At 49.6% G+C, this 26,992-nt stretch overlaps 1 protein-coding gene and 2 pseudogenes across 2 annotated transcripts; all 3 read left to right on the top strand.

The window, feature by feature from the left end:
• The first annotated feature begins 15,586 nt into the window (after positions 1-15,586).
• Positions 15,587-17,816, top strand: LOC123404905 (annotated as a pseudogene). Its single transcript, XR_006611936.1, has 3 exons — positions 15,587-15,751; positions 16,832-17,105; positions 17,218-17,816. The product of XR_006611936.1 is annotated as a histone H3.3-like (transcript).
• A 6,603-nt stretch (positions 17,817-24,419) lies between these two features.
• On the top strand, positions 24,420-25,106 carry LOC123402205 (lysine-rich arabinogalactan protein 19-like). The gene is made up of 2 exons (XM_045096095.1): positions 24,420-24,935; positions 25,029-25,106. The coding sequence occupies exons 1-2, from the start codon at positions 24,420-24,422 to the stop codon at positions 25,104-25,106; spliced, it is 594 nt and encodes a 197-aa protein (XP_044952030.1).
• A 207-nt stretch (positions 25,107-25,313) lies between these two features.
• Positions 25,314-26,785, top strand: LOC123406229 (annotated as a pseudogene).
• Positions 26,786-26,992: the final 207 nt, after the last annotated feature.

Below are 26,992 nucleotides of genomic sequence, written 5' to 3'. Positions count from 1 at the left end.
TCCATCAGAGCCCCATCGACCTCGCTGCTGAGACCGATGATCTGCTGGCTCCCCCACCTGGCCGGCTACCCCGGGCTATCTCCCCGCCTGCGCAGCCGCATGAGAGTTTCTCGCGACCTGCGGAGGCGGTGCTGGTGCTGCCCTATCCGCCTGTCCCGGCGGCCTAGGCTGCACTGCCGGTGGCTGTTTGGTAGCCCCCCTACCCGCCATATCCGTAACTCCAATCGGAAGGGGCGGCACCCGTGTTGCACAACCTGTTCCCAAGGGCGGGAAGCCGTGATTGAGCCGCCTAAGAACCCTAGAGGTCAACGTGGTGCATGGGAAGTCGCCAATGGGAGACGGCAGCGCGATCTGATCTATGCCGCCCAGCGGATCCCTCTGCACCGTAATACCAGACGGAATAGCTAGGTCCTGGGTCTTATACCCAGTATTAGCAAAGTCCAACGCGGTCGAGTCTACAACAGGTAATACCACCTGGGCCCTATACCCATCGGTAATCAGATCCTTAGTATCTAACTCTGACTCCATATGAACCAATGCAGCATTATCGCATGGAGACTCTACTTGGGCCATACACCCAAGTTGTGATGAGCCCATCTCTAGATTACAATCATATGGCCCGCTTTGTCCAATCAGGTAATTCAAACGGGCGTTACGGTTTTCACGGATCGTCAGCTCCTCGACGGCTGCCGGCGGCTGCACCGTATGTGGTCTGTTCCTCTTGTTCTTCCTAGGTAGAACGGTAGACCAGGACTCCGAGGGGATGAAATAGAAAATCCTTAATGGTTCCAGAGATACCTTGGGCAATGGACCTTTCCAAGGCTTAATCAAACCTGCCTTCTTCTGTTGAACGACCCGTCCCTTCGACAAAGCAGGTTTGACAGAAATTTTAGGATCTTCATATGGCAAGCATCGGTCCTGCAACTCCTGCGTTGCCTGCGGTGATGGCTGCTCTTCCTCGTCGTCATCTTCCCCTGCAAGTACCCAAAACCGCCCCCAACCCTAGGTGGGTTTTGTCTCGGTTTGTATCTCTGTTCCTCATCCGAGGACACATCAATTGGCTGCAGATCTTCTTAATTTATCGGTATATCCTGCAAAATGTGAGAAACACAAATAACAACATAAACGTCCACTAGAAGATGCGCACCTTCCCTGATCAGCTCTCCCTCTTGAAGATGACGAACAACGAGAATGTCGTCCTCCTCGTCCCTGAGTGTCATCCATCTTGAAACTGGGTGGAAAACTATCATACCTTCGTGCAGATCTGTTTTGCCCATCTCTGAAAATGAAGCCTTCCATTTGATGCGGTTGTTGACCTCCACCGTCGATGAGATCGGATGCCGCTGCTCGATCCCCGCGGCAGTACTCGGAGGAATCTCCAGATCGGGCGGCGATCTGATTTTCCTGACCTCCCCTCCCCGGTGGTGGTTCCGGCGTCGCCCGAGTCGCTAGGCATCGGCGTGGCCCCCTCAGTTTTTGATATCAACCGATGGTTCCGTGAATCGATCTTTTACTTTATGTAGCACGACATTGCATCCAGACGATGAAGTCCATAACCCAGTGCATGGTCATGTAGCCAAGAACATGTATGATGGTTGATAAGATACAATGATGGAGTCAGGATTTAAATATGTCCACCGATAGGGGGAGCCAAATACATACATACTAGCATATATCGATCAAATATACACTAGGTACTTCAGGTTTTGTCGATCGTTGGGGGTTGGGGGGGGGGGGGTAGGCTCCTGCTCGTCCCCCTGTTTCCGTCCCTGATAAGATACTTTATCTTAAGTCAAGTATGTAATTTACAGATAACAAAAAAAATCTTACAATGAATCATCTTTTAGCCTTATCTTCAATAACTACATATTTCAAAAAACGGGAGGAGACATATTGTGTTAAGAAATAATTTCTTGTCTTCTTTTAAATAAGAAAGGAGAAATCTTTTTTTATGAGTTTTTTCTTCTTCATCTTATCATTTATCCTATATGATACTTTTAAAATAACATCATTATACATGCATAACAGATTTGACCTTGTTATGTACAGTAGGAAAGTCTTCCTACACATGCTCTAAGTTGCAACGTTCTTGAGCCGCAGTCATCGCAAGCACCTGACACTAAATCTCATCATATAAAGAAAAAACCCAACCTTATGCATAGTCCCCCCTTATCCACTCGCCCACGATGAAGCTGCACTTCTACCCCCGGCCCCCCTCCTTTGCACTCTACCACTTTCGTGGGTATAAGTCTGACAGTAGATGTGTAGGGTATGAAAAGATGGGCAAAGCCTTAGCTACGGCGAGGTTGTATGAGTTCAGGCCCCTCTACGGTGGAGGTAAAAGCCCTACGTCTCAGTGCTCTTGGAGCTTGATGTCGAGTGTAATATGGATTACAATGAATTGCTAACCCCCGCACCAGTGGGGAAGGGCGGCTTATATAGAGTGCGCTGCCCTTCACAATGGTTCGGTGCACAGGGGTGGAGTAGTGGCGAATAAATGCCTACGTTACAGGTAACGTATGTCTTAAATGCTAATAAAGGTACATGGAAACGTATGACCGTTGCCCTCCAGGGGGGTTACGATGTACAGAGTGGAATCCAGTCGGTAAGTTTGATACGCTCCGAATGCGCATCTCCGACTGGATGATGGAGGAATCGTCAACGACTGGATGATGGGAAGTCCTTAATTCAGTGGGAACTGACTAAGGGCCTTATCCTTTATGAAGGGTAGTCCTGGGGTAGGACCCATAGGGCGGGCCTATGACCCTACCCTAGGACTATAACCCCATCATTAGTCCCCGAATGGATTGGGGTTGGAACGACGAAGCGATGCTTGGAGTACGGATCCGACTGGTATGGATGCGACTTTGGCGTTGTCTACCTCGATCCATTTTATCTTCTTGACCAGTGATCCGAGTGGATGTATCTGTGAAACGAACCGTCAGGGACCGAGTGCTTCCGTGGAATCTTTTGACGTGACCAGTCAACTGACAGCGGCGGATTTTCTGGGATCCTCAAATTTTGTTTGCCGCGCGCTCAGCGGGGATGACGACATTGCAATCGAGTAGTATCTGCCGCCTCGATTTCTGCGCCTTCATCTTCTCCACTAATATCGCAGCAACCGGTCGGGGGATAAGATTTCGGGGCCACCTGCTAGTGACCCAGTCGGAACCTTATTTAAACCTCTACAACGAGGGTTTTTCGTTGCATTCGCCTGATAGCTCGCACTTGTCTCGCTTCTCTCGTGATCTACTGCGCATCCCTAGCTCCTTCCTTCCCCTCCTCCCCCGCGGATCTACACCCTCCACCATGACGAAGGGGCAGACGAGCAAACTCGAGGCACGGAAGAAGAAGAACGCGGCGGCTCCTGCTCAGCGGCGGCAGCGAGCACTGCCGGCGGGTTGGATCTAGGGGGATTTCCTCCCCTCCACGGTGACGAAGGAGGACATGCTGGAGCTGGTGGAGCAAGGCATGATCGAGCACAAGACGTGGAGGCTGCCGGCGGAGGGCGAGACGGAGCCGGCGCCCCAGGAGGGGGAGCGCGTCCTGCTGCTCAGTCATGTGTACCGAGGCTTCTCTCTACCTCCTCATCCCTTCTTCAGAGGTATAATGAACCACTTTGGGGTGCAGCTCCACCATTTTCCTCCCAACACAATAGCTCATCTCTCTGCCTTCGTCGTGCTGTGCGAGTGTTTTATCGGCTGTCCTCCCCATTGGGGGCTCTTCAAGCACATCTTCTCTGCTAGATCTCAAACCATCAAAAGACTTAGCCAGTCGGACGACAAAACTCACCTCCTCCAGCTCTGCGGAGGCTTAGGCTTCCAAAAGAATAGTAAAAGTAGCTATCCCGCTCTTCAGTTGTGTGAATCCGTTAGGAAGTGGCAGTCGACTTGGTTCTACTGCCAGGACGTTGCGTGTTCGAATGCCGCAACTGGACTACCACCTTTTAGCCTAGACCGTCTGGCTCCGCCTAGGTAGCTTGCGCTCACGAAGATGGAGAAGATCCAGATCCATCCTCTGGTCGATGCGCTGGTAGAGGTCGTCCGAAAGGGAGTCACTGGCATAGATTTGCTGGAGATTTTTCTGGGTCGGCGTATCCAGCCTTTGCAAGCTCGACACCATGCCATGTGGCACTACTCGGGGCCTGAGGACTCCACTCGGACTAACCCCGAGTCCGTGACCGGGGAGCTTGTGACATCGTGGGTCCGCAACATCACACGCGCCTGCGACAACCCCAGAGGAGCCCGGGGAGTGAAGCCCTTCCGCGCGGACAACCCTCCTCCGAATGAGGTGAGTATAACTTGTCGAGTGCACACAATTGTCTTAGATTTATCGCTTTTTCTTGTATCATTGTTTGACGTCTGATGTTGTCGACTGTATCTCCTGCAGGCGTGGACCAACTGGTTTTCTCCCGTCTCGAACGGGAATCCGGCTGAGGAAGAGGAAGGCAGCCAGGAGGGCAGCGTGGAGAGCGTCGAGTGCGTCTTCGACAGTGGGGAGACGGAGGAGGAGTCCGAAGAAGAAGAGGGAGAAGATGAGGAACAGAACTCGCCACCCCCACCACCAGAGCCTCGAACTAAACGCCGCCACAAACCCGTGGCTCCGTCGGCTCCTCCAGCGGCCTCGAGTGCCCCGCCAGCTCCTCCTGTGGTTCCGAGTGCCTTGCCGGCTTCTCCCGTGGTTCCGAGTGCTCGGAGCACAAAGAGGACCAGGGACTCTGCTGCTAAGCCCGCGGGCCAGCCCTCTAAGGTGGCCAAACCGAGTGGATCCAAACCTCGGAAGGCTTTGCCGCGGATGAGGATCGCCGTTCCCATCGCCTCAGCGTAAGTGTATTGTTCTTCTATCTTCTTCCAGTATTTTATTGAACTCGTGCTTATTGGTCGAGTGAATTTTACTCGACAGAGCTGCCACCTCCACCACTTCTCTGCCACGCCAGGGGGACGATCCCACGCATACGGACAACATCGTCACATCCCAGCAAGGTACGTCGTGGCGACTCCGAGAGCTTACATTATTGTTTCACGAATTCTGTCTTTGGTCTTGCCTTTTTTCTATGGTCTCACATCGTTCAGTCGGGTATCCTTCAGAGGTGATTCACGTGGAGGAGGACGACCAGAAGAGGTCCGAGCAAGCTGCGGTGCCTGTCCTTGAGGCTGTTCCATCTATTGCTACTCCCGCCATGGATGCGCCACCAGCCGAGACGATGCCGTCGACTGAAACAGCGCTCATCACTGCTGAGCCTACTGGGGCAGGACTTGGGATGCCCAAGGAGTCTCTTGTGGTGCCAGGTCCGTCGACCGTCCAGTACGACGTCCAATGCCTCCCAGAAGATCAGATGGGAGCTACTAAGGGGGCCATGGTGCAGGCGGAGTTGATGGTTGGTGATTCCAAGAGAGCGTACGACTCCATCGCATCTGTGTACAAGCGAAGCTTGGAACTCCGGGAAGATATCCGAGTAAGTGGGCTAGTAAGTATTTACTTTCCTCTTGTAACCCAGTGGGTGTTTAAGCAATATACTTGGACGCAGTATGATTATTTTGCAGTGGGTTCACTCTTAGTGAACCCAGTGGGTGTAGTCCCCGAGAATTTTGTCGAGTGCTTGCACTGGCAGTTGTCTTTATATACATTTTCTTTAAGTTGACGAGATCAAAACTAATCTGTTCGAATGTTACCGGTGGGGGCACTTCGAGTGCACCTACTGGATTAGTCCCCGAGAGTAATTTTACTCAGGTCGGGTAGTAGTAACCTCATAGGCTTGTTTTTGTTATGTATCTCAATAGGGCGGACCTGTTTGAGCTTCATACCAGTGGGTTCACTCTTAGTGAACCCACTGGGTGTAGTCCCCGAGACCGCTGTCGACTGCTTGCGTCGGCAGGGGTTTGAAGAACTTCGAGTTTTTATTGTTTTCTTTGCTGAATTTGTCTGATCGTCTCTTCGCGCTGACTTGCAGAAGACTTGCAAGATGGGATCGGCGTATGACACTGTGAAGGCTGAAAAGACTCAGTTTGCTGCGGAACTGGATGCAACAATGCTTGCCTTGGCTGGTCTGAAGGGTGTTCTGGCTGAACAAGAGAAGTCCTTGGAGGAGTCCCCTGAGGCAAAAAAGGCATTGGTGGCCGAAATGGAGAGAATGGAGAAACAAAGAACCGAGCTGATGGGGCAGATGAAGGTGATGAACAGGCGGTGCATATCACAGGAGAAGTACGTCAGTGACTGGCAAGGAAGATGATTGCGCTTCTCGGTGGTAAGCTCTGTTTTTCCGAGTGCTTCTTGACTGTGTATTTCATTCTGCGCTTACTTTCTGCTCGTCTTGTCTTTGCAGATTTTTGCATGGACGCTGAAGCTGAAGCAGCTGACATTGAGCGGTCGGTTATTCCGAACGTTCCACTCGGCGAGGACGCCAATCGAGACTTGCTCCGAGCGCACATTCGCCTGGGTAAAGTGGGACCTTTCATCGGTCGACTGAGAGAGGTCGTCAGCCGAATCGACAAGGAGTTGTGGCCCGAAGACGAGTCCCGGCAAGAGATGGAAGGGTTGATGACTCGGCTGGAGGACGTCCCGAACCGAGTGCATGCGTGGAAGAAGTCTGCTGCTCGCTGTGGTGCGGACGTGGCGGTGTCGCTGGTCCGAGTGCACTGCAAGGAGGCTCGCGAAGAGAAGCTGAAGGCGCTGCAGGTCGCAAACACCAAGAAGCTTTGATTCGAAGATTTCATGGAGACCTTCCTTGAGAGCGCCACTCGCATCGCAGACGGGGTCGACCTCGACACTTTCGTGGAGCCTGCCAGTCCCAGTGCCAGTCCTGACGACGCTTGAGAAAACTTTTACCTCGGTATGCCGAGTGTTAGTTGTATGAAACTTTGGCCACTGCTGTTGGCCGTCACATTCGTGGTTCGGTGTGGATAATCTTGATCTACACCGAACCAACTATCTTTAGACGAACTTTTAATTCGAATCGAATCTTTTGCTCTTCCTTTGCCAAAGAGTTGTTGACACGATTTTGGCTCGTGGTTTTTGTTTGGCGTTCTTGGTAAGGCCAATGGCAAACATGCGGAGCATGTAATTGTCAGTTGTCTTGACATCTGCATGAGCCTCACTGAGGGTCTGCTGAGTCTCCGAGTGGATCTGTAGGACACACTCGAAGGAAATTGTGTACTTAGGCGATTCGTGATCGCGGCTAAGTCTTCGAGTGCGACTGTAAGGTCGTACTCGGAGCGAGTTGTTACTCATGTAATTGTTAGTTGTCTTGACATCGACATGAGCCTCAATGAGGTTCTGGTACTCATGTAATTGTCAGTTGTCTTGACATCTACATGAGTCTCAATGAGGTTCGTGCTACTCATGTAATTGTCAGTTGTCTTGACATCTACATGAGTCTCAATGAGGGTCTGCTAAGCCTCCGAGTGGATCTGTAAGATACACTCGAAGGAAGCTTTCTACTTAGGCGATTCTTGGTCGCAGACAAGTCCCCGAGTGCGACGTTTAGTGAACACTCGGAGAAAGCTAATACTTAGGCAATTCTAGATCGCGACTAAGTCCCCGAGTGCTACGTTTAGTGCACACTCGGAGAAAGTTTGTACTTAGGCGATTCTTGATCGCAGCTAAGTCCCCGAGTGCGACGTTTAGTGCACACTCGGAGAAAGTTATTACTTAGGTGATTCTGGATCGCAGCTAAGTCCTCGAGTGCGACGTTTAGTGCACACTCGGAGAAAGTTATTACTTAGGCGATTCTGGATCGGAGCTAAGTCCCCGAGTGCGACGTTTAGTGCACACTCGGAGAAATTTATTACTTAGGCGATTCTGGATCGCAGCTAAGTCCCCGAGTTCGACGTTTAGTGCACACTCGGAGAAAGTTATTACTTAGGCGATTCTGGATCACAGCTAAGTCCCCGAGTGCGACGTTTAGTGCACACTCGGAGAAATTTATTACTTAGGCGGTTCTGGATTGCAGCTAAGTCCCCGAGTGCGACGTTTAGCGCACACTCGAAGAAAGTTTGTACTTAGGAGATTCTTGATCGCAGCTAAGTCCCCGAGTGCGACGTTTCGCGCACACTCGGAGAAAGTTATTACTTAGGCGATTCTTGATCGCAGCTAAGTCCCCGAGTGCGACGTTTAGTGCACACTCGGAGAAAGTTATTACTTAGGCGATTCTGGATCGCAGCTAAGTCCCCGAGTCCGACGATTAGTGCACACTCGGAGAAAGTTATTACTTAGGCGATTCTGGATCGCAGCTAAGTCTCCGAGTGCGACGGTTAGTGCACAGTCGGAGAAAGTTATGACTTAGGCGATTCTGGATCACAGATAAGTCCCCGAGTGCGACGTTTAGTGCACACTCGGAGAATGTTAGGACTTATGCGATTCTGGATCACAGCTAAGTCCCCGAGTGTGACGTTTAGTGCACACTCGGAGAAAGTTATTACTTAGGTGATTCTGGATCGCAGCTAAGTCCCCGAGTGCGACGTTTAGTGCACACTTTTTTTAAGACCGGAGTCTGCGAACGCGGAAGGATTTTGAATCTGCAAAAAACTCAATCTGCTTTGTATTACTTCAACGATACTTGTTCTTTACATTGCTTCAGTCGACGGTCACGTGTAGAAACGCTTCAAGAGATCTCCGTTCCACGCTCGCGGCTCGTCCGTTTCCCTGTCGAGGTTGTAGAGTCGATATGCTCCATTGTTCAGCACCTTGGAGATGATGAAGGATCCTTCCCAGGCGGGAGCCAACTTGTGAGGTCTCTGCTGATCCACTCGGAGCACCAGGTCACCTGCTTGGAATGTACGACTCCTGACGTGTCGCGCGTGAAAGCGCCACAGGTCTTGTTGATAAATGGTTGAGCGAGTCAGTGCCATCTCGCGCTCCTCCTCTAGAAGATCCACTCCGTCTTGCCTTTCTTGCTCTGCTTCAACTTCGGAGAAGAGTTCACCTCGTGGAGCATTGTGAAGCAATTCACTAGGAAGAACTGCCTCTGCTCCGTAAACGAGGAAGAACGGGGATCGCCCTGTAGATCTATTTGGGGTTGTGCGGAGACCCCAAAGCACCGAAGGCAGCTCGGTGACCCATGCGCCGGCGGCATGTCCCACTTCTCGCAGGAGTTGAGGCTTCAAACCTTGCAGATAAGTCCATTCGCCCGCTCTGCTTGCCCGTTTGTTTGGGGATGCGCCACCGATGCAAAATCCACTCGGATACCTTGGCCTGTACAAAAACCTTTGAATCTGTCCGAGTCAAAGTTTGTTCCATTGTCGGTGATTATGCTGTGAGGTACCCCAAATCTGGAGATGATGTCCCTGACAAACTTGATGGCCGTAAGGGCGTCGAGCTTTTTGATGGGCTTGGCTTCAATCCACTTTGTGAACTTGTCGACTGCCACTAACAGATGTGTGAATCCCCCTTGGCCTGTCCTGAATGGACCGACTGTATCTAATCCCCATACTGCAAACGGCCAAACAAGAGGGATTGTCTTCAACGCAGATGTTGGTTTGTGGGACTTGTTAGAGTAGAACTGACAGCCTTCACATCGGTCGACCATATCTTTCGCCATTTCATTCGCCTGCAGCCAGAAGAAGCCAGCTCTGAATGCTTTGGCGACGATTGCCCTTGAGGAGGCGTGATGACCGCAGGTTCCTGAGTGAATTTCTTCCAGGATTAACTGTCCCTCCTCAGGGGAGATGCATCGTTGAAGGACGCCTGAAACGCTTTCTTTGTACAACTGGCCATCAATGACAGTGAACGACTTTGACCTGCGGACGATCTGTCTGGCTTGGACTTCGTCTTCTGGTAATTCTTGCCTTAGGATGTATGCAATAAACGGCATAGTCCAATCGGGGATGATAGCAAGAATCTCCATGATCAAATCAACCACAGCAGGGACTTCGACTTCAGTCGGATCTGTCGAGCTCTTTGGTTCTACTGGTTCCTCTGTGAAAGGATCTTCTTTAACTGAAGGAAGGTGGAGGTGCTCGAGGCAGACGTCACTCGGGACTGGTCTCCGAGTGGATCCGAGTTTTGCCAACTCATCAGCTGCTTGATTTTTCAGTCGCAACATGGTGGAGTTCCAGACCTTCAAACTTTTCTCGAGCTTCCTCACTGCGTTGCAGTATGTGGTCATGGTGGGGTTCCTGACGTCCCACTCCTTCATCACTTGATTAATCACCTAAATCCGAATCGCCATAGACCATTAGGCGACGGACGCCAAGTGCGATGGCCATGCGCAGTCCATAAAGGAGAGCTTCATACTCTGCCTCGTTGTTGGAGGAATCAAAGTGTATCTGCAACACATACTTGAGTTTGTCACCTTTTGGCAATATGATCACAACGCCAACGCCGGAGCCATTCAACATCTTGGACCCATCGAAGAACATTGTCCAATGAGCCGAGTAGATGTGGGTTGGTTGCTGTTGTTCTACCCATTCTGCTATGAAGTCAGCCAGAGCTTGAGACTTTATAGCTTTCTTGGTCTCGAACTTGATTTGGCAGTATAACATCTTCATTGCCCACTTCGCCACTCGGCCCGATGCATCCCGATTGTGTAGGATTTCCGACAATGGAGCATCAGAAACGACGGACACCGAGTGGTCTTGAAAATAATGAGCCACCTTCTTCGCAGTCATGTAAATCCCGTAGATAAGTTTTTGATAATGGGGATACCTCTGCTTGGAAGGAGTCAGGACTTCGGAGACATAATACACTGGCCGCTGAACCTTGTATGCTTTTCCTTCTTCTTCCCGTTCGACTGTGATAACAGTGCTGACGACTTGATTTGTAGCCGCGATGTAAAGAAGAAGGGGTTCTTTACTGAGCAGAGCATTAAGAACCGGCTGGGTGGAAAGTAGGACTTTGAGGTCGTCGAATGCGATTTGGGCTTCGTCTGTCCACTCGAAAGTATCTGATTTCTTCATGAGTCGGTACAGAGGAAGCGCCTTCTCGCCGAGTCGACTGATAAACCTGCTCAAAGCCGCTAGGCAACCTGCGAGTCTTTGAACATCGTGTATTCTGACCGGGCGCTCCATTCAGACGATGGTCCCGATCTTTTCGGGGTTGACATCGATCCCTCGTTCGGAAACGAAGAAACCGAGTAACTTTCCGCTGGGAACGCCGAATGAACACTTGGCTGGGTTGAGCTTGATATCGTACCTACGAAGGTTGGCGAATGTTTCTGCCAAGTCAGTTAGCAGGTCGGAACCTTTGCGTGACTTGACTACGATATCATCCATATACGCCTCCACATTCCGACCGATCTGGTCGAGGAGGCATTTTTGGATCATGCGCATAAAGGTTGCTCCTGCATTCTTCAAACCAGATGGCATAGTGATGTAGCAAAAGCATCCGAATAGGGTGATGAAGGCTGTTTTTAATTCATCGGGGCCATACAGATGGATCTGATGATAGCCCGAGTAGGCATCAAGGAATAACAAACGCTCGCAACCCGTAGTCGAATCGACAATTTGATCGATGCGGGGGAGCGGAAAATGGTCTTTCTGGCAGACCTTATTGAGATGCTTGAAGTCGATGCACATTCGGAGCGACTTGTCTTTCTTGGGCACCATGACAACATTGGCGAGCCACTCAGAGTGGCGTACCTCGCGAATGAAGTTGGCTGCCAAAAGCTTAGCCACCTCTTCTTCGATTGCCTTCCTCTTGTGCGCGGCGGACCGACGCAGGCGTTCTCAGACAGGCCGAGCGGCAGGATCCACATGTAGTCGGTGCTCAGCCAACTCCCTGGGTACACCTGGCATGTCAGCGGGCTTCCATGCGAAGATGTCCCAGTTCTCACGGAGGAATTGGATGAGCTCGACTTCCTATTTAGGATCGAGGGTGGTGGAGATGTTCGTCGGGGCAGCGGTGTCATCCGTTAGGTGGATGCTGACCTTCTTCGTCTCTCCCGCCGACTGGAATGCGGACTCCGAAGCTGGCTTCTTCGAACGCATTAAGTTGGCGGGGTCGACTGTTTTCTTGTACTCGTCAAGCTCGAGGACAGCCATCTGCTGATCAGCAATCCTCGATCCCTGCTGCAGACACTCCTCGGGCTGCTGCCGATTGCCGGTGATAGTGATCACACCTTTTGGGCCTGGCATCTTCAGCTTCAGGTACACGTAACATGGACGGGCCATGAAACACGCATACGCCGGGCGGCCCAGAATTGCGTGGTACGCACTCTGGAAGTCCACCACCTCGAACGTCAGCTTCTCCTTGCGGAAGTTCTTGTCGGAGCCGAAGACGACGTCCAACGCGATCTGGCCGAGTGATTTGGCCTTTCGTCCAGGGACGACTCCATGGAACTGCATGCTGCTCTCGCTAAGTTTGGACATCGGAATGCCCATCCCCTTGAGAGTGTCAGCGTACATGATGTTCAGGCCGCTGCCGCCGTCCATGAGGACTTTGCGCAGTCGGACTCCTTCCACCACTGGGTCGACGACCAGGGCCTGCCTCCCTGGGGTGGGTACGTGTGCTGGATGATCCGACTGGTCAAAGGTGATCGCAGTCTGAGACCATTTGAGGAACGTGGGGTTGGTCGGGGTGGCCATGTTCACCTCCATATTCACCAGCTTCAGTCGACTCTTGCTTTCAACGTCAGCAAAAATCATCAATGTTGCATGGACTTGGGGGGAACGGATCTTCCTTGTCCTCCTCATCCTGTTCATTGTCCTTTTCACTCGGCTGCCCTTCGTCGAACCTCTGGATCAGGAGGCGACATTGCCGAGTGGTATGCTTCGGGAGTATGGCGTTGCCCTCTTCATCCATCTTCGTGTGAATGGGACATGGCTAGTCCAGGATGTGGTTTCCGAACTGTTTCTTCTTGGGGGTGAACTGAGCCTTCCCCTTGCCCTTGAATTTGGCATTGGTAACGGCTGCGACCTCTGCCTGTGGAGTAGATGGAGCTTTCTGCTTCTGCTTCCGAGTGTTGTTCCCATCTCCATCGGCGACTGCTTTGTGCTTGCCGCTACGAATGCGGTCCTCTTCTTCGCCATTTGCATAGCGTGCCGCTATCTCCATCATCTTACTCATGGAGATGTCGCCTGTTCGACCGAACCTCAGGTACAGATCTCTGTACCGCACGCCTGCCTTGAAGGCGCAGACTGCTTGGTGCTCTGTGACGTTCTCCACCGTGTGGTAGAGGGTCGTCCAACGCTGAATGAAATCGCGCAGGGGCTCATTCTGCTTCTGGACACAGTGCTGGAGCTCCACGAGACCAGCAGGGTGTTTGCACATCCCTTCGAAGGTCCTAATGAAGACTCGGGCCAGATCTGCCCAGCTGTAGATGCTTGAGGAAGCCAACTGGTTCAGCCACGCTCGTGCCGAGCCGTCGAGCATCAGAGGGAGGTGTTTCATGGTGACGTGGTCGTCCCCTCCTTCGATCTGGACAACCACTCGGTAGTCGTCCAACCACGTTTCTGGCTTGGATTCTCCTGTAAACTTGCTGATTCCCGTCGCCAATCGGAAGATGAGAGGGATGTCAGCCGAACGGATGGCTCGACTGAAACACTCGGGACCAGAGACGATGGTCCTGCTTCCACTCGGACGGTCCGCGTCGTGGCCATCGTGGTGGGCCCGGCCCCTGTCGACCCTCCTCTGGGCGATATGCCCCCTCGCGTCGGGCCTTGGATCATAAGTGTCACCGACCGAACGCCGATCATCATGATGTCGGGGCCCGTAGGGCCCACCCCGCGGAGGGGTGCGTGAACGGCGACGATCTTCGGGATTCATGGAACGTCTGCCTCCCCTGTGTCGCTGATGAGAACCGGGGCTGTGAACTGACCGATGTGTGTTCACGCGAACAGAACTATTGTGGATCCTGTTGTGCGACTGGGAGACCGCCGAATTTTGCTGCTGCGTCGTGTGCAGCAGGGCACGGATCTGCTCGATCCCTCTGCCAGCCTCTGAATCAGTCGGCTGGAGGGAATCGGCTATCTTGGCGGCGGCAGCCAGGTTGAGGACAGGTGTGCGGAACACCTCCACGTTGCTCTGACGAGTGCGCCGACTGGCAGAACGGCGAGGCTGACGGCGAGCGCCGGAGGTTTCCCCGACCTCGTGCTCGTTCCGGCCGGTTTGGCGGAGACTTTCATGGGAGCTGGCCATGTGCACTTCGGCTGCAAGCCCGCGACCCACGTACTCGGAAGGAAACTCAGTCGGAACTGAGTCCGAACGCTGGGACGGCGGCGCTACTACAACCGACTCGAGGACCGCCACTTGTGAAGACGCGCTCTGGCGCGCCTGGGCGTGTTGCACCCAACGCTGGAGCCACGGACGGCGAGACCGCTTGTTGCGGCACGCGAAAGGGGCGAAGGTCGACACCGGGGCCGACTGCTAGAGAAGAAGGACGCCGCGGGCACCGGCACGGAAGTGTGTAGCCCCGCGACTGGGGAGCGCCTCGACGTCGAGAGGAGCATCCCGAAGCCATGCCGAATCGTCGACGATGAAGGAGAGAGCGCCGAAGAGGATCTCGCGAGCCATGCTCAAATCTCCACCGGACGACATGACGAAAAGATGTAGTCGCAAAACTCGCCGAAAAGTCGCTTAGACGCCTGCCCCACGGTGGGCGCCAACTGTCCTGGGTATAAGTCTGAGAGTAGATGTGTAGGGTACGAAAGGATGGGCAGAGCCTTAGCTACGGCGAGGTTGTATGAGTTCAGGCCCCTCTACGGTGGAGGGAAAAGCCCTACGTCTCAGTGCTCTTGGAGCTTGATGTCGAGTGTAATATGGATTACAATGAATTGCTAACCCCTGCACCAGTGGGGAAGGGCGGCTTATATAGAGTGTGCTGCCCTTCACAACGGTTCGGTGCACAGGGGTGGAGTAGTGGCGAATAAATGCCTACGTTATAGGTAACGTATGTCTTAAATGCTAATAAAGGTACATGGAAACGTATGACCGTTGCCCTCCAAGGGGGTTACGATGTACAGAGTGAAATCCAGTCGGTAAGTTTGATACGCTCCGAATGCTCATCTCCGACCGGATGATGGAGGAATCGTCACCGACTGGATGATGGGAAGTCCTTAATTCAGTCGGAACTGACTAAGGGCCTTATCCTTTATGAAGGGTAGTTCTTGGATAGGACCCATAGGGCAGGCCTATGACCCTATCCTAGGACTATAACCCCATGAACCACCCTAATGCACTATACATACACATGTATACATATATTTCCATATCATATACTAGGCAAGCGTAAGTTTCATAGATAAAATGACTCCGTGTGTGTGTGTGTGTATATATATATATATGTATATATATATATATATATAGAAGCGTATGAATGGCAGATCAACAGTGCAAATACATTAATTCCTCCATGAACAACTTAAGAAAACAATATACCTTTTCAACCTTATTGACATCGAGGAACAACTTTTGCAACATTCAAAGGTTAGAATTCCCGCAAATTTCATTATATCAATTTTTTTTACTGTGCGACATGAGAAGACATCAACACTATGTATCTATATTATCCAATAACTATAAAGTATGATTATGAGTTTTCATAACATGTCATCTTGGGGCTTAGAAGGGGACTATTGATAATTCTCCATGGGATCATTCTTTGCAAAAGATGGCTCCTTTACAGAAGAAGATCATCGCGCTTCGATGACATCAAATGGCGTGCTCGGGGACGAGGTCGGGAAGAGGGATTCGCTGGGCACAAGCTCTGGAGGAGGTGCCACAGAGAAAGTGGCACCAGTGTCAGGGTCGAGATCAGTGCCAGGACAAAGGTGGCTGCATCGGGATGAAGGTAGATTTCAGTGGAGGGGTTGAGATGGAGGTACGGAGGGAGGATAGAGCTCCAGGGAGGGGTTGTGATGGAGTTGGAGGCAAAGGAGGGAGAGACAACTAGAAGGTGGTGATAACAATTGTGATGACATTGATTTAGGAAAGTGTGAAATGGGCTGACAAAATTTGGTAAGCCGAGAGTAGGGGCTTGCCGACTATGGTTTTTTGGCCACTTGGCAAAGAGCTTCGTTGAGTGAAAAATATTGGCACTCAACATCGAAGAGACTTTCAACCTCTAGCTATGAGAGCAATGATACATTGACCTAAAATAAAAGAAAAAGGCCCACAACTGACGTATTACAACATGTGCTCCATATTGCCCACCGAGAAGTGATCAACGACATTTTTTTTGCTCCTCACCCTATGGGTTGACCCATGTTCCATATTCGATCTCCTAGACCTTGCCTTGCGGTGGTTCTCCTTCAAATCTGATAGCACACACCACCACTCAACAATTCTACATGCGAGACAGTATGTGCTTCAAAGGGACATTGCATCTTGGGTGCAACACACCGATGCTCACTGTATGCTACCATATCAAGCGCTTCAGTGGGAGGGGATGATGCTACCCAAATGCGTAGGTGCTGCTGATTGGTGCAACCATAGCTAGCCACCATGTTTGTATTGCCTTCGCAACAACCAATTCATTGCAAGATTTACATCGCCATCCTTGCAGAACCAGCAAGATGCACAGCGTGACAACAACAACCATGTGTTATAATGAGTGATTGCAATGTCGTTTGTTGTCATGTGTACCAACATGATTGCAACACGATTGTTGCGGCGGCCGAAATTGCAATGTCGTCGATTTTGCAAACCACACCGGCAAACGGCATCGATCAGAACCATCATCGATGTAATGGCAGCTCAATTGTAACACGATCAAAGTTGCGTCCGGACCACAACCGCGTCATCACGCCAATCGAACGGCTCGTGACCGGGCCGCTCATTTTTATACCACATACAAAAATAAAAGGCCAAACGACATGGTGTGTTCAAAATGACAAGAGCCCGGCCACACCGCCAGGTCACTAATCCGAACATTGTCGCTCCCTGACCAAACATCGCCGAGCACGCGGATCACCGAAACCATCCCGAAAGACATTTTTGCCACACGAATGAAACCGCCTCGGTCCACGTTTCCCCAGCGCCCGCGCCCGTATATAAATTGCCGCCCCACACCCTCCGCACCCGTACGTCGTCCCCAGCCGTTCGAGTTCAACCACCCAAATCCCGCAGCGCAAGTCGAGGAACCGACCGAGGAAGGCGAGATGGCGCGCACGAAGCAGACCGCCCGCAAGTCCACCGGCGGCAAGGCGCCCCGCAAGCAGCTCGCCACCACCATCGTGCGTCTCGCGCGCCGCCCCCCTTCCCTCCTTCCTCCCCCGTAATTCCGATCTGTTCCTGCTTCGCTGATGATCGGCGGTTCCGATTGACGATCGATCGTTTCCTTCTCAGGCGGCGAGGAAGTCGGCACCCACCACCGGCGGCGTGAAGAAGCCGCACCGGTACAGGCCGGGAACGGTGGCCCTGAGGGAGATCCGCAAGTACCAGAAGAGCACGGATCTGCTCATCCGCAAGCTCCCGTTCCAGCGCCTCGTGAGGGAGATCGCGCAGGACTTCAAGACGGACCTGCGGTTCCAGAGCCACGCCGTGCTGGCCCTCCAGGAGGCCGCCGAGGCGTACCTCGTCGGGCTCTTCGAGGACACCAACCTCTGCGCCATCCACGCCAAGCGCGTCACCATCATGCCCAAGGACATCCAGCTCGCCCGCCGCATCCGTGGCGAACGCGCATAAAACCCTAGATGGCCGATCATCGTGCCGTCCTCGTAAGCTAGTTATTAGTTGATTTGCTTCTGATTTTCAGCCATGTTACTCGCTCGTGATAGGTAACTTTTATCTCGTCCTCAATATCTCTCCGGTTATCATACAATATATATATATATACTAGTTGCAACAAAGACGTATCTGCTGCTTATTATTTTGGTTTGCCCTAATAAATGTGAAACGAATGCTGTATTGGAAATTATCGATATGAATTCATAGTAATTGTGAAACCGTTGCCCTCTGCTCTTTGATCCTCTTGCCATTTCCAATACCATGATTTGCGATCTGTGATTCTCTTGGCTTGGTTGGATGTTGCCGTGGTGCCGTGAGGATTAGAAAAAATAGTTCAACTGCGTTGTAGTTGGATTTGTTTAATTTGTATTGGCTACTATCACATTGGGCGACTTTGGGGGTCGTCGCATTACGACCCCATTTGGTGGCCGACCATGGGTTGCTGGAACATGTAGCCCTGCAACATTGATCAGGCCAAAGTTAAGATTGCAACAGTTTCAGCTTAGACTGTTCTTACCATGAAGGGAATTGTTATGTTCAAAAAAGAAGGGAATTGCTTTGGCCTTGTAAAATAAAATTGGAAGAACACAACGTTTGCTTGATTGCTGTTCATATTTAAAGTTCATCTGAATACCAGTTGTGACTTATTATTATTTTGTTACGACTTGCTCCTTCCGTATCTAGATATCAGTCGTTTCTGTCGGCTATTTTAGCCTATTAAAATATATTTTGGTCTAGTGGTAGTATTAGAGATAGTTGAGCACACTATAATTCACTGATTTTAGAGTTTGGGACATAAACAATTAATAATTACACATATTGTCATTTGCAATAGACGCAAGGCTGTAAAATAAATTTATACTTTTGGAGGGGGTGCCTGATCCTCCCCTGGTAAATATAATTCATCTCTCATCACAATATATACCAACAATTCAAATTTTTTGAGTAGATGGATAAATGGACTAATCTTGTATTGAGTAGATTTCAACTTTACCTTTTATAAACGAGCACCTTGATCATATCTATTTACATTGGTTGCATGAGCCTCTATTAATGGCTTGCATATTCCCTTGATTAACACGGGCTGCGTGAGCCCCTAGCTTTGCATATTCGATCAATCGTAACAAAAATAAATAGAGGAGCTTCATATGCTGAAAATTCCAGCTGAAAATGTAAGATTCGTAGTTAGAGTTGACATATCAAGTTACCTTGATCAACAATTCATAGAGATTGTTCTTGAGTCAGAATGGAGGTTGTCAGGTATTCATATGGTCCTTGCTCATTGTTAGTGCTTATTCGCAGCCACTCTCAATGCTACAGATAGAAGGGGGCAAGGGAATATGTGAAGGATTATAGTCTGTCCGGATGCAATGTATTGACATATCCGATAAAAAGTCTTGAGATTTAAGATGACGAGTGCAGCCTCTGGTGATTGACAGCTATTTTCTTTCTTGTACTTGAGCGGCTGTGCATGTGGTGTCTATGTTTGTAACTGTCGTATGGATATCCGCATCACATTTACGACATCGATCAATGACAGCAATGTACATCACATTTACGATGGTCTATGGAGATTAAGAACTACGTGTATACAGATCAGGTCCAATTGTTGTAGTAAATTTATACAAGTTACTGGACATATTTGATGAGTAGATGGGCTTTTTTGGTACTAATCTTCTAGCAATGAAACCGTACAAATATTAAGGTGAAGTACTTAACATTAGGCAACCATGAATTAATTCAACTGAACATATATACTGGTTTCTTCCATTATTACAAAAAGAATGCATGTGCTTAAAGCTATTTTGGTATTGTTATTATCTTAGTGCTTATAGCAGAGGGGTGGTTTAAAAAATTCTTGTTCATGCTTTGCATTATGAATTTTGGGAGATTTCTTGGATGATACTAAATATGGTATATGTATATAGGCAAATCACTGAAGGTACCTATGAATATGTAGAATTGAAAGAGAAGCTAAAGGTATATAGAAGGTTATTAACTGATGAGCTAATTTGTCGATAGATTGTCAAACGAATATACTTGAAAACTCTATGTACACTATTGCCCCACAAATAACTGAGTACATAAGCTTACTTTATTTATATGCCTTAGACTCACATCTTCTTGCCTTCAACCTAGTTGGAAATATATGCAAGGATGAACGAATTTGGTTGTTAATGCAATAAAAGAAAAATAAAGAAATACCACATTTAACTAAATGGGAGCTAAGTGGGAGTGGCATCTCAAATGTTTTAACGTTTGTGTATACCATTTTTTCCTCGAAGCAGCATATGCTCGCCAAAGCCGAATTGGATTTCTGCCAGCTAAACACACTATTTGTAGGAAGACGAGACATGTTGATCACTGTAGAAAAAAAAACCTTACCCCTTCTCACTCAATTCTGGAGTGAAATATATAGCAGCCAGTCCACTATATAAAGGAAATCATGTGTATGTAAGGCAAAGCAAATCAGCATGAAAATTCTTAATTTGAAGAAGTTGTTCTCTTTTGTGGGGAATCTGAAGAAGTTGTTGTCTTGCTTTCAATAGAATTACCAGAATAAGAAAACATCTTTAGTTGGTCAAAGGATATATAAACATGAATTAATTGGCTAATGAAAGGGAGTGTAGGACTGAGGCTCAGTTATTAGTTATTGAAGTGTGTGATGAAAGCGCTTCTATTGTATTCGTGTGTGTATGCGGGTGTATGTGTGTGCGTGCATTCATAGAGCTAACTGTATGTATGTGTATATAAATATCTATTATTGTACTGTGTTAAAAAAAGACGTGTGCATCTTGCTCGTTTTTTAACCTGTCATGGAATAATAACCAAAACTAAAGATAAGTTGATAAAAAAACTAAAATAAGCAAAAACATGCTCAATTAACAGGATTATCATAACCCACCACAATGCCAACATAAACTGCGTGTTGGTTGAGAATCCTTTACTACGTAAACTAAAAGCATGATACTCCCTCCGTAAAAAAAGAGTGTGTGTACTTATTATGGATCAGAGGGAGTACTTTTTAGTGGCATTGCATCCACCATGTATTTGGCAAAGTGAGGGTGCATCTACAACTTTAAAATGAGGATCACTGTCTCTTCATCTAAAAGCGAAGTAACTTTATCTAGCAACTTAAATGCCTCTAGTCCCGTACTAACAACAGAGCGAGGGAAATTGACAAGAGAGAGGAGGTTGGTTGGAACGCAAACCCTTCAAGTTATCGTTGGGTTAATGAACATGTAAAACAACGTGGAATGCAAGATTTGGAGTTCTTTTGTATCTTCTTCGTTCGAGTGTGAGAACGGGAGACCGCAGGATGACAATGTTTACAATTAGGGCCAGCCCGAGAAGGTCTCACTATACTCATTGGCTCAATGGACAAGCACAGACTGCTATCATCTACCTCATCATCATCCTTTCCTACATTTAGTGGTTCACACTTCACAGTCAGAGAAATCCTGCAAGGAGTGTCTTCTAACTACAGTTTTTTTTCCGAATGATATATGTAGCTACTAATACCTTTTTGCACAAGGTGTGAGCTGGTGTCATTTCCATAGGTGGTGATCTAGAAGGTTGGGAAGATCCAATTTTATCTCTCACGATATTTACATATTCCCTTAACCAGTGGGGCATAATCCCATTTTGGAACTAAAATTTGTGTTGAGCGGCAATTGGATTATTTGCAAAACACCGCGTTAATATAAAGAAATACACAACTGCCCCTCGTTCCCCCAAACCCTTTTACAAATTCTAGGACCGGAAGAGTGCCCATCTATGGTGTCTCATCCTCCTCTGACGGGATGCAGCATAGCCAGACCCAGGTTGTTCATCGTGAAATACCTTCTAGAAAATGGATTGCCAGCGACCCTTGACAAACTCCTTTTCCGATAAACACTTGGCAGAAATCTTACCCTACGTGCAATTCCCAACTGAAGGGGTATGCGCGGCCACAACATACGTGTCATGCTACCTCTTCATTGTTGACTGTTGCTTCATCCATTACCTTTGTAAGCTCTAGGACCACCCGTATTTCGCTTCATCAATAAAAGCTACTCCCGGTCTCGGCCTAGGACAGGAAAACACTGCAATGTTTACTAAGTCGGGAGTAAGCATTGCACCCTCATGTCATGCCGTTCCCAAGTTTAGCAGCCAGAACCACCATGTTTAGTCCCGACTCAGCACTCTTCTTCCTGTCCACCACTACTGACTACTAGGTTGTACATGAATTTTGCAATGGTGCATCCTCTTGAAAAGGCACCGGACACTGGATATAGATGTTCGTTTCTTCTTCTTCTCTTGAAACAAGGGCTCAAGCGTTCCCACTTTTCATTTATTAAAAAAATAATATAAAAGCATCCGAGAGGCACAAGAAACAACAAAAAACGGTGTACTCTTGCAAACGTTACATGATCCATGTGTTCCGCACCAGTGATAAGCCATTTACTGGCCTCAGTTTTGATCTAATTAGCAAATATGACAAGGGGCAATCTAATAGGATAGATGGACAGACATCTACTTATTATGTTCTTGCTGCTTGGGCGCTTTGGGCGCTTTGTATCGGCTCTTTCTTTTTCATTTCATTAAAACTCTGATGTACTTGTTTCGGATTTGGTTTATTTTTATTTAATAAAGGGTTGTATGCATCTTTCGATGCAGAGGCCGGGGCGATGCCTCTTTTCCAAAAAAATGACAAGGGGCATGGAGGAATGGTGGCGGAACACTCCGTTTGTCTCTTTTTATGTATCCCTCCATACAAGAGCACGAGCAAAGATACCATAGCTTTACTCGGGCCACCTATGTGGTGATTCACTTCAAGTCACCATTCGGAAATGGTGTTGAAAATTTCCTAATTATTGGTGTGCATGTTAATTAGGCCTAATGGGTGGTCCAAATGTAGATTAAGAGGCGACAATTGAATGAGGTCTGAGCGGCAATCACTGACTCCCGATAACAAAGTTTAGAAACTGTCACTATTTGGCCACCCGTACGTTGGAAATCGGTCAGTAGTCCACACTCATCCTGAAAGATGAGCCAAACAAAGATTTTCCACTTTGGTTGTTCCCAGTTGCTCTAAATCACCGGTTTTAACACACATGAAGTGATGCGCCTATACTGCACATAGTAGGCCAACGAGGTGGAGTAGTTACCATTATAAGAGACCTTCCAAGATATGGTTTCGACCCAATAATCATTGAGATTCACCAACTGGGGTATTGTTCAAAGAAAGTGAAGTTGTTGCAACTTGGACACATTGATACTAGTGGTAGTGCTCATGTTAATAATGCATGCATCATGCATAACCCGCTTTATTGACATTATCATGGATGTCCTTGGCGATTGCCAAAATATTCCGGGCAATGTCCTTTGTCAAGCGCCCTTGGAGCCACAAAGCTCCTATTATATTTCATTTGACCGTCCCAACATCAACCATCGTCATATCATAGAAAAGATCTATGTTAGCATCGGATTGACTTGTCTCACACATGATCTTGTCGGGTCTTCCCACTCGTGCACTAACCACCTACATTGGAATGTTATCACAAAATTTTCAATATCATGAATCCCAAGCCGCGAAGTTTTCTTCGATCGACATAGGATCTTCCAATTAATCTTGCGGGAGGGGCAGGAGGGGCAGTCGCCCCGGCCCCCCAAGAAACGGAGGGCCCCTCCTGGCCCAAGTAATGCACACGCAAGTTACGTTTCCTCCATTCTGTGCGGTCCGTGCAGCTGTGCGAGAAGTCGACGCCTCGTTTCCATCAAGCGACAACGATGTAAGAGGCCGAGAATAGTCGAGTGTCGTTTCACCTATTTGCATGCAGTGGCCGCCGGGAACAGCTGACCTATTTGCATGCAGTGGCCGCCGGGAACAGCTGATTAGCAGCGGTTGTGGCATCAGCGAGAGACTCAGACGACACATCGCTTTGACCACGGATGGACAAACCCCAATGCCAATTCCAGGTACTATTCTATCTAGATCCCATAGAAACTACTAAATCTAGTGATGTCCAGCAACTTGAAGGGCTCCAGATTTGTAAACCTATCGGCAAGGTTTGCCAATTCAAAGTGCTTTCTAGGATTAACCCATACAATTTAGAGCTGAAATTTTAAGTCCAGTCATTAAACAGATTGATTTACAAAGCCCACCATCCATTCACCGCTAAGCCAAGAGAAAAGGCCCATACATCTCTCTATTAAAAAATCATGGTTAAGGAAAGCTAAAAGGCACAACCGTAAAATATCTAATCCTCTCAACCGTCTCTTCCTTTACCAGAAAAAACAATGACCTTAACCGTATTCTCAATCTCTCACGTCTCTCTCTCCAACTCTAATGTCTCTCTTCATCTCCTCATAGAAAACAGATCCATATCTCTACTATTAAAGGGGATCTGCCGTCGTCGTGATGGTTCGACCAGGCTCGATCCCCCTTCTATCGTTAGAGAGAAGAGAAGTCCACCCATGTCCACCCAAACCGTCAAAAGGCAAAAAAAAGACGCGACCCACGAACGCACCTGCCTCCCCCCACGCTCTCACGATCCCCTCCTCTTGGCCTCCGTGGTCTCCCCCAACCCCGGCCTCCACTCCACCGCCGGCGCCGCCTCCCCTCCTTTCCCTGCTCGTAGATCCTCTCAAGCAGCGAAGCCCATGGTTAGATCCTCCATCTCTCCTCCCGACGGGAACCCTAGCCGCCGGCCATGCTGACCGACCGACTGACGGCGGTGGCGCCGATCCGATCAGGGCATGATGCAGGATGATGGCAGAAGGGATCCGAGAGGTGGGGGACGGCCGCAGCGGCGCCGGCCACGCCCACGCCGGTGGCAATGCCGACGGCGCCCGCCCAGTCACCTCCCGAGCCGGCCATGCCCGCGCCCACCGCCACCCCCGTCGCGCCCGCTAAGCCGCCACCCGCAGTCGCGCCGGTCAAGCCGCCTCCGGTTGTCGCGCCCGTGTCCGCGCCGCCGCCCGTCGTGACGCCTCCTCCCGTGTCACCACCGCCCGTGAAGGCGCCTCCTCCCGTGACGCCACCACCGGTCACCGCGCCTCCGCCCGCGACGACTCCCCCGCCGGCGGCCGCACCGGCCGAGGCGCCCGCACCGGCCGAGGCGCCCGCGGTGCTCCCTCCCATGGCGACGGCCCCGCCGGTGGCCGAGGCACCCGCCGTGCTGCCTCCGGCCAAGGCTCCGTCCAAGAGCAAGAACAAGCACAAGAGAAAGAGGAGCGGCAAGAAGAAGTCGTCCGCCCCCGCGCCGGAGCCGCTCAGCCCACCGGCCCCCATCGCGCCCGAGCCCACCACCGTGGAGGACGTCTCCGGCCCCGCACCATCCGCCAACGATCTGGTAATCCATCACTCTCTTATTTTTTGTTAGAGAAGAGCGGCAGCAACTAATGGTGATCAGAGTTGAACGTTTCTGAATTTGTTCTTGGTGCAGAGCGGGAGCGGCCGGCAGTACGGCGCTGGGGGATCGTCGTGCAGACCGCCGCCATGGCCGCGCTGCTGCTGTCGCTAGCGTGGTGAACGTGAAACACAGCAGAGAGATACATCCATACATCTTATTCATGTATCGAGTCCATGATTTAACCATTACGCTTTGCTTGTTATTATGATAGAGATCCATCATTTGTTCGAGGCTTGTAATAAACAGTTTTTTGACATATTTTGGCATCCAGCCGGGTCGGGATCCATCGTTGCGGCGTAGTGGAGACCCTCAGTTGTGTGAGATCTGATTTTATTCAGAATTTGTGTGGAGCTTGAAGCACATGAACAAGAAATTGGAGATGATTCTTTATCCATGGGATCTTCAAAAAGCAGAAAACAACACAGGAAAGTATTCACTATAAATTGTACCATATTCAGATATTTTGTTTGCTTCCGTGGCTGCGGATATGGGCTTCCTGGGATATTTTCTTGCCTGAAGGTACTGATCCTTGTTTTCTCTTTATTTATTATTTCAACAAAGTAACCTCAGATTTCGCTTACCCTCAGTCTCCCATGTCATTTACCATGGTGACATATCTATCTGGTATATTACTGTTCATTATTGTTCTGTCCATGTACAAAAAACTATAGTACCTGTACTCTGTTTGGCTGATGCACTTGCAATGAACATCCTTTCCTTTCTGAAAAAAAGAACACAAAATAATCTGTTTATGTTTCTAATATCCTCCTTCCAAACAATTTTTAGGGAGCTTCAACAGTGCATTTTCAGGATCCCAGTGCTGAAATAATAAGGTGAAGAACAAACCCCAATGTGCTCGCAAATCTCGAGCAAGCTCGAGACAAACAGAGTCATCAACAGGGAAGCCCTCTTACACCATCCTGGCAACAATTGCCTCAAGACATTCATTTCTATGCTGGGGATTGGGAGGAGCTTCACACGGTCCTGTCGGTGATACTGGAGGATGAGGTGGACGCATTTTCGGGAGTGGGACTAGGGTTCTGTGAAGACGATCTTTTGGATGGTTACAGCAGCCAGGATGGGAATAATATCTGCCAATCGAGACGATCAACAAAACTATCAGGCACTGGCAGCCGTGCATGGGAGAGGGGAAACGAGGCATATTCAGGAGATGAGGGTGGATATGACATAGTGTTATTGAATGAGATCCCTTACTCTGCAAGCTCTCTTCAAAACCTTCATTCGCTCATCAAAAAGGTTAGTTACTAAAATTGTAATGCTATTCTCCAGTGTCATTTTGTCAGAGAAGACTCTCTCTTGCCATGAGATGCCCAATAAAGGCAGTGAGTACTTTCCTGGGGCGCATTATGCGGATTCGCCATCTACATCGAAACTGAACCTGCTTAACCTTGAGCTTCATTTCAGTTTGTTCCTGCCCGTGCAGTGCCTGCGGCCACCATATGGAGTGATGTATCTCGCGGCGAAAAAGAGCTACATTGGCTCCAGCAGTTCGGCGCGGTAGCTCAGAGCATTGATCGATGAGGAGGGCGCCTACGGTGTGCACCTCGTCGCCGAGCCCCCGAGAGGGAGATCTGGAAGTTCTTCTCCAAATAAATGCAGCTCATCACGGCTCGCAAAAAACTGACCAAGGCTGCTAGAGCCATCAGTTCTGTATATATAACTTAAACGGATAACCCAGCCAGTGTCTGACATTGTTTGCCATTTTCTGAATGTAGTGCTGATCATGTCAAACTAGAGACAAACTTTGACATTAGGATGTCCTCTGCTAAGTGTCGAGGTTCAACTATGCAAAACCAACTTGGTGAGCTTTTGAGTGCGGTTTTATTAGGATGTCCTAGGCGGGCCGCGTCGCCGAGGCGGGGGGCGCGAGGGGGCCGGCCGGCGCGGGCGCGACGGGCGGGCGAGTGGGGAGGGCGCGGCGAGGAAGGAGGCACGCTGATCCTCGGGGACGTCGGGCGCGCATCAGCGTTCTTCAT

The sequence above is a fragment of the Hordeum vulgare genome, chromosome 6H (genome assembly GCF_904849725.1).
Source record: "Hordeum vulgare subsp. vulgare chromosome 6H, MorexV3_pseudomolecules_assembly, whole genome shotgun sequence".
Taxonomy (NCBI): Eukaryota; Viridiplantae; Streptophyta; class Magnoliopsida; order Poales; family Poaceae; genus Hordeum; species Hordeum vulgare.
Note: the sequence above shows the minus strand (reverse complement) of the source record. Positions and strands in the feature narration are given on the sequence as shown.